This window comes from Primulina tabacum, chromosome 13 (genome assembly GCF_025594145.1).
Source record: "Primulina tabacum isolate GXHZ01 chromosome 13, ASM2559414v2, whole genome shotgun sequence".
Taxonomy (NCBI): domain Eukaryota; kingdom Viridiplantae; phylum Streptophyta; class Magnoliopsida; order Lamiales; family Gesneriaceae; genus Primulina; species Primulina tabacum.
Genome location: NC_134562.1, coordinates 5,871,600 through 5,879,170, shown reverse-complemented (window position 1 = coordinate 5,879,170; position 7,571 = coordinate 5,871,600). Strand labels below are relative to the sequence as shown.

The 7,571-nt window shown below is 34.8% G+C and overlaps 1 protein-coding gene across 6 annotated transcripts; it reads left to right on the top strand.

The window, feature by feature from the left end:
* The first annotated feature begins 382 nt into the window (after positions 1 to 382).
* Positions 383 to 7,571, top strand: LOC142522215 (uncharacterized). 6 transcript variants are annotated; one of them, XM_075625404.1, is made up of 16 exons: positions 383 to 539; positions 1,489 to 1,679; positions 2,333 to 2,423; positions 2,626 to 2,734; positions 2,832 to 2,916; positions 3,383 to 3,469; positions 3,612 to 3,713; positions 3,884 to 4,338; positions 4,504 to 4,585; positions 4,689 to 4,865; positions 4,933 to 4,986; positions 5,184 to 5,256; positions 5,336 to 5,421; positions 5,914 to 5,960; positions 6,026 to 6,727; positions 6,859 to 7,571. In XM_075625404.1, exons 2-16 carry the CDS (start codon positions 1,563 to 1,565, stop codon positions 7,229 to 7,231), a joined length of 2,640 nt encoding a protein of 879 aa, XP_075481519.1. In that variant the 5' UTR covers positions 383 to 539; positions 1,489 to 1,562; the 3' UTR covers positions 7,232 to 7,571. The 6 variants fall into 6 exon arrangements, with proteins under 6 accessions (XP_075481519.1, XP_075481517.1, XP_075481518.1 ...); XM_075625402.1 differs by having other exon boundaries at positions 5,184 to 5,276; positions 5,356 to 5,421; XM_075625403.1 differs by having other exon boundaries at positions 1,484 to 1,679; positions 5,184 to 5,276; positions 5,356 to 5,421.

Genomic DNA, 7,571 nt, shown 5'->3' with positions numbered 1-7,571 from the left:
GTAGCGACGGTTTTAGGACACCGTCTCTTAATTTGATAAGCGACAGTTTTTATTAACCACCGTCGCTATTATTGAAAAGCGACGGTTTTACTAAAAACTGTCGCTATTATAGCGACAGTTTAAGGAAAATCATCGCTATATTAGCGACGGTGTTAATAAAATAGTCGCCGATCTAGATCGGCGACGGTTAATCAAAACCGTCGCCATAGTAGCGACAGGTGTGCAATAACCGTCGCCGATGTAATCGGCGACGATTTTTACCAAAGCTGTCGCTATTATTGCGACGGTTTATTTGAACCGTTGCTATATAGCGACGGTTTTAATAAAAACCGTCGCTATAATTTTATATATACCGAGGTTCGCAGACATTTTCTTAAACGATTTTTCGTCTATATCTAGTAGTAGTTAAACTCTATCAATTTTTCGAAGTTTCGATTTTTTAATTTTGTACTAATATTTTTTCGTATTTATTTCGTAGATTTGCTCGTCGGTACGATCTTCCAGCGTTACGTGGAGCTGCATATCTTCGCGCAAATCAGGTTTTAATTTTTTTTTCCCCAAAAATTTACTACATAATTTTAATTTTTGCGTAGTAGTTTTTTTATGCATTTTATGGTTACAAACCGTCGCTTTTTAAAAAAATCGCCGTTTAATATAGCGACGGCTTTTTAAATACCGTCGCGAACTTTTGGATATTCATTTTTAAATTTTAATTTTGTTCAAATAAAATATTTTGACTCTTTATAATCATAATTTAAATTTTAAAAACTAGCTATTATAAATAGATAAATATAATTTTTCAATAGTTCAACTTTTAGAAATAGCTTCAATATCATCCATTATCACACTTCAAATAAAGAAAGACATTTATCTTTTATGTTATCCAACTTGGGTATTTGGTAAGAGTAAATTCACTCACATCCAAGATTTCTTGCTCGAGGTTTTTAACCTTTTCCAAAAACATCATGAAGATCAATAACTACTTGTGAAGATTGAACGGGATAATGGTCAATTTTTTTTTTAGCTTTATAAAATGTGCCACCAATACCAATCATCAAACTTTCATAATATCAATTATATGACATAAAATAAAATAATATGTATATAATTAAAAATATTATATATTTATAAAATTGGTTCGGTTAGGATTTTTCACCAAAACTTTGAACAAAACCAATTTTTTCGATATGATTAATTTTAAAACCAATATAAATCGATCGACTAAAAACCAAACCAACTATTTGATTTGGCTTTGGTTTCTACTCACCCCTAAATTGGCTAATGCATGAGATTGACTAATGTTTCAACTTCATTTCTTCTCAAAGCGAGAAATCCCTAAATCCACATAAAAATAAATATTTTTATTTATTTTAATAATATAAAACAGAAGATTTTTTTTAGTCTTCTAGTCTAGTCTAGGAAATACAAATATATGTAGGTTATATGGTGTAATTCGATTTGGACTATTCGAGCTGTTTCACAAATTAGGTCGAAGCATCGAATCCGCTTCACTCCAAAATAATAAAACGCCGCTCTGCTTTCTGTTTCAATTCTCTTCAACAATGTCTTCCCGCTTCCAAGCGGCGGTGCTCGTATCAGCGCCTTGTTATCCGAACGCTGTTGCTTGGTCCGAAGAGAATCTGGTGGCGGTCGCTTCTGGTAGCCTCGTTACGATCCTGGTAATTGTTAACTTTTCAACGTTTGCTGATTTTAGTATTGAATTGCTTTGATGCAATTTTACTGATACGATGTATAGCATTTGAGTCTCAACATTGAAATTGCTCAAGTTCAGAAGTATCCTGGCATTCAATCTGTTCTAGCTGAGTTTTTAGTTGATCAAGAATTTTGGGCTGTCAAGTGATTCTGTTAGTGTGAGGATTATGCAGATGACATTATTAACCATGCACTGACATGAACAAGAATCAATGACCACTGATTCTGAATCCAGTATTCTGTGATCCACTTGATGGGATCTGATCCCATGACTTAGGAAAGACAACTACTAAATCAATTGATTGCATATAATGTAATAATATTTCTTAATAGCATGCTTATTTTTTAGCCGAAGATTTTTGCATTGTTATTGAATTTTAAACGCCAAATTTATGCTTACATTTTAATCTACCTGATCTTCATAACTGGTCTGGAAGCTGTTTTATGTTGGAGTTCAATACAGGGTCTGATTTGAATTTGATAGAGAATCTTATAGTAGTTGGTCTATATAATTCATATTACCTTACTTTTTATTTGTTTTTTCAAATTAGGATTTAATTTTATACTGTTTGATTTAGCCTTCGAATCACTGGTATATGCTTGTTGTTCACTTGGTTAGAATCCTGCTAAACCTTCTGGAGCTGGATGTCGAGGTGTAATTTCTGTTCTCCCAAGCAAGCCTTTTTCCATTGGTGTCATAAATGATGGAGGTACGTAGAATCATATTAAAAAATGAATTTCATAGTTTTGAATGAGCTCATTGTATGTATGTATGTACACAATTTGGATGCCATTTGGATTTCTGGGTTTGTGGTTTTACAGTGCAAATGAAAATTAATTTTGAGTTGAGGTTTCAAGTACTTTTTATTTTCTCAGGTCACTGCATTTGATTTTGTTTTCATTTTGTCACAGGGATAGATTTTCTCTCTGGGTGCTTGTTGCCAATGCATGTGTCGCGGGATACACGGCCATGTGTTAGGTCAATTTCCTGGTCTCCTGCAGGTCTTGCTAGCAATGCTGGGTACTGATACCATTACCCCTGATCGAAGTTTTTGTTTGAGTATGCAACACAAGTTGCCTCCCTGAATTAATTCTACCTTTTGCTATGAATCGTGCAGTTGTTTGCTTGCTGTTTGCACCACTGGGGGACGCGTCAAACTTTACCGCTTTCCCTTCTGTGATTTTTCGGCTGAATGGATTGAGGTATTAAGTATTTTATAAATGAAGCTTTCAGGAAGTAGTGGTGGCAGGACCAGAATTATGGTTCGAGCTTGCTGTCTCTTCACTTTAATAATCTTCCTGAACCAAAAAAATGGTGAAAATTTTAGCAATGGAATTGTTTCAATTCTTGTGTCTATAGATGCTCTTAATTATGTTCTTACTGTTGGTTCTGTGTTGGCTATGAGCCCATGAGTAGATTCATATTTGTGCTAATGTGTAAATTTGTTGTGTTAGTACTGGAGGCTTTGTTTATGTTTGGAGAGGCAATACCTAATCAACATTTCTTTCAAAAAGAATTTCATAGCCCTTCAAGTTTGTTGTATTTACGGTTTTGTTGCTTATGCATAATAAATGTCATGAATTTGGAATCTAGTATGTTATCTGTGATTCCTAAATTTAATGTTTGTTTTTCACACATTTGCTAAAGTTATAATCTGAAATTTTCTAGGTTATGGACATATCAGAGATGATGTATAATTTTCTTTCCAAGATCAATTTCGGAGAGTCTCAAATTATATCTTCAGAAAGTTTAGATGTGAGTTGGTTCTATCTTTCAACTTTTTGCTGATTAGCGTTTCTTGCATATCCCCAGATACTTTTCTAGATGAAATATTCTTGATGACATAACAATTAATGATATGAATTCCAACTATTCTTGGGGTTTTTTCTTTATACAGGTGATAGGGAGTCGAGATAATGCAGAATCTGAATGCCCTAATGAGCCACCTGTATCTAGTTTAAGAAAGGAAAGAAAACGAAGGAGACAGAATGAAACTAATGTACTGCACACTGCATTCACTATCTGATTTAGTTTTATCATTTTATTCCATGACATGAACCTCCATACTTACTAAATCAGCTTCAATGCAGCTACATGATCTGCTTTCAATTTGAAAAGTTGTGCATTTGATATATGCCATTACATTGAATGTGTTGCTATTTTTATTAGGTTGCTGCAAAAAAACTTGACAATGTAAAAGAAAACAATACATGGGAAATTATTCCCATATCTGTTTCTGAAGGGACACCTCTGAAGATCAAAGAATGCAATGTTCAACTAATAACGGCACAACAATATGCTTCTCGCAATGCAATGTTGACACCCCTTATTGTGGCTTGGTCACCGATTCTGAGGACATCTGAAGATTGGGTTTCTATTCCTCATAACTCCTCGGGCTGCTGCTCTATTCTTGCTACTGGATTGAAATGTGGTCTAATTTCATTCTGGAGAATTGATGCACCAGAGAGTTATTCCATTATTACCCCTGAACTCCCATGTAAAGCATCAAATGGTGGCTTTCTCAAGGCACACGATACATGCATCACATCTATTTGCTGGGCTTTATATGGCTCTGAAATTTCAAAACCTCAACTTCTTTTAGCGACGGGAAGTTCTAATGGGAGGTGAGTAACTAATTAACCTTTTTCTGTTTTCGAAGCCAAAAGTCTAGCACATTTGCTTGACATGGGTTAGAACTACTGAATTATACACACACATACATATAAGGTTTACCTTTTATTTGATTATAACATTTAATTTTGTGACTTTCCTCTTCTTTTTGTTTATAGAGTGAAGATTTGGCGGGTGAATATTAAGGAACTGCTGAAGTCATCTGAAACTGTTCATGCTTCATTTTCTTTGCTGAGGGAGGTCAGCATATCCTGCTAAAAGTCTGCTACTTATCCTTTCAAAATTTAGACCAGCTACTTTGATTATATCTTATTTTGGAACTTGTGATTGCTCGTGTAATTAGGTTATTACTGTTGATTCAGCACCTGTCTCCATACTTTCATTTACTGCCCCCCTGCAAACACCACTAAATTTGTTCCTGGCTATTGGTAAAGGATCCGGATCATTTGAAGTGTGGACCATGAATATGACCAACCATGAATTTGAAATAATTGGCTGTTATAGTGCGCATGACCACATTGTAAGTTCTCAACACCTTTTTTGGCATATGGAATGACATATGATTTATCTTGTAAAATAACAATCAGGTCACTGGTTTAGCTTGGGCTTTTGATGGACTCTGCTTGTACAGCTGCAGCCAGGTAATAAATATTGAAGAAAGTGTTTTATTGATATAAATATGAATTTTAGTATTAAGGGAAAGTTAGTTCAACAGATATTAAAAATTAAAAAATCCATGTTAATTGCTTTTGTTATCAAGTAATGCCTCAAGCAGAAAGCCTTGAGGTTGAAAAGCTTGGTAGCCCTCCAGATTATTTGATCAGTTCATGTATTACAGGACAACTCTATGAAAGCGTGGAATTTAGTTGGGAAAGCACTAAGGGAAATACACATTCCTTCAAATACTCCTGGTTTGAATAGCTCCCCGGATGTATGCATTAATTTTTCATGTTTACTTCTGTTTTAAATTTGCATATTTGTTTCCAATAGACTCTAGATTTTCTCTGCAGGTTCCATATGTATATGATTCTTGCTTTGGTCTGGCAGTATCTCATGGGAGCTTGGCAATTGCTGTGGTATCATATTCCATCCGTCCATTCTCTTATAGTTGGAATGTCCATGAACTTATCCTGAATATTGTACTAGTTTTTCTCTCTTATCATATTTTAAGTCAAAATAATAAACTCACTTGATGTAGCGATTCAAGATTTGAAGAAAAAACTGAATTCTATTCATAGCATTTTGAGAAAACTCTTAGATAACATACCGTCCAAAAAATTTATTTTTTACTTCTCTTATATTATGTTTCAGATGAGATTGGTCAATATCTTGCTTCTTGCCCTTTACAAAAATAAAGAAAATTTACTGAAAATAAAAATAAAGAGGAAAATAGAAAGATCAAAATTTCATCTCTCCGGAACTGTAGTCATATAATAATACCTAGGAAAAGGAGAATCTCTTGATCCTTTTCTTGCACTTGGTCACCTTTTACCTTATGCTGAATAGATGTCATTGATACCCCTGTACTTAAATCTAGTTCTAAGAAGTTTGGTGTCTGTTATTTGCAGGCTCGAAGATTTGATTCTGATTTATTAAATCCCATGTACCAGGAAAGGTGAACTTTTAAAATTATATTTACCTATGTTTGATTGACCAATAAATGTTATTGTAATTTTACAGAACTCAGAAAGCTGCTATCGAGTTCCTTTGGATTGGAGGGCAGCAATTGGACACTTCCTCCAATATATGTTTTGATATTGATTTCGGATCATTTCCCGGTTTTCCTGAGGTAGAATTAATTTGGTGGGAAAAAAACATATTGTGGTCTCTGAGTCTGTGTGGGAGTTTCAGTGGGCTTCTGAACATTTGGGATATTGTGGCAGCCCTCGTGTCTTTCAAACAGTCGATACCAAACTATGTAGAGCATATTCTGCAGAAATGGTTGACATCTTATTTTGGATCCAATTTTTGCATTTGTACTACGTTCTTGTCTACGGCATTTAAAATTTTGCCCACTCTTTCAACCCGTAAGTTGCACCTCATCAATGTAATCATTAGGCATGTTGTGCTTAAAAATGATGAGGTGAGCGAGAGTAGAAAACACCAAGACTTGGAAAGATTCAGTAGTGCCATAGAGGAACAGACAAATGTATGGAAGGAGTTGCAGTTGTGCTGTGAAAATGAACTACGGAGAAGACTTGTTGGTTTATATTTTTCTGCCATTTTAGATCTTCTGTCAGATGTGCCAACAAATTTTTGCGATGTTGGCTGTTGGCATCCTGATGAATGCCCACAACTGGAGCACTATATCTCACTTCATGAGAAAATTGTCGAGGATGATTTAAAATTTCTTGCTGCCAAAGTTGGTAAAATTAAGAAGAGGTAATTCATGATGTTCTTATCTTTGTTGAACTTCTTTTGGTTCATTCATGCACACATACATAGAATAGCATCTTAAGATACTGTATCAATCTATTAGCTGAAGGCTGGTTCCATTCTTGCTTTATTAACAGGAGAGAGAGTTTTGAATATGAAGAACATTGCTGTTTTTGTTCAGCAATTGTGCCATTTGAATCAATAGAATACGCCATTTGTTCGGGAGTGAAGAATGGCAATGGAGTTGATCAAACCCATAAGCTACACCGGTGTTCTGTATCTATGCAACTTTGCCCTGCTAAATATTCCTGGTTTTGCATGTGTTGTCAAAGACGAGCTTCAAAGTTGGCACCTCTAATTTTTTTCACGATGCCTTTATACCCTTCCAATTTTAAATCTTTTTTCGAATCTTCAGCCTTCAAAAAATCTTTCTCACCATGTTGTCCCTTATGTGGGATACTTCTACAAAGATTACAGCCTGAATATTTACTCTCCCCATCTCCAGTGTAACGAAATTCCTCTTTAAAAATTGTCAATGAAAAGTCCGCCCTCTCGACTGAAATCCTCAGTCAGCAGCCCCTTACAATCTATGATTTATGACAAGCCTCTATCTCCGTCAGCAGATCTGTGTTTCCAATTTTTCCTTCTGCGGTGCTTCTGTGAAATTCCACTGATATGTCCTATACATAATAACTACCATGGAAGGATGTTTATTCTATTAATTGGTAGGAAAAATATGGTTGGATATTTGAATTTCCTAGTATTTTGTATTTGTTAGAGTAGGTTGGGTTTTTATTGGCTCTAATGTAAAACGATCTTTATTTTAATAATATTTTATGGTTTTGTACAA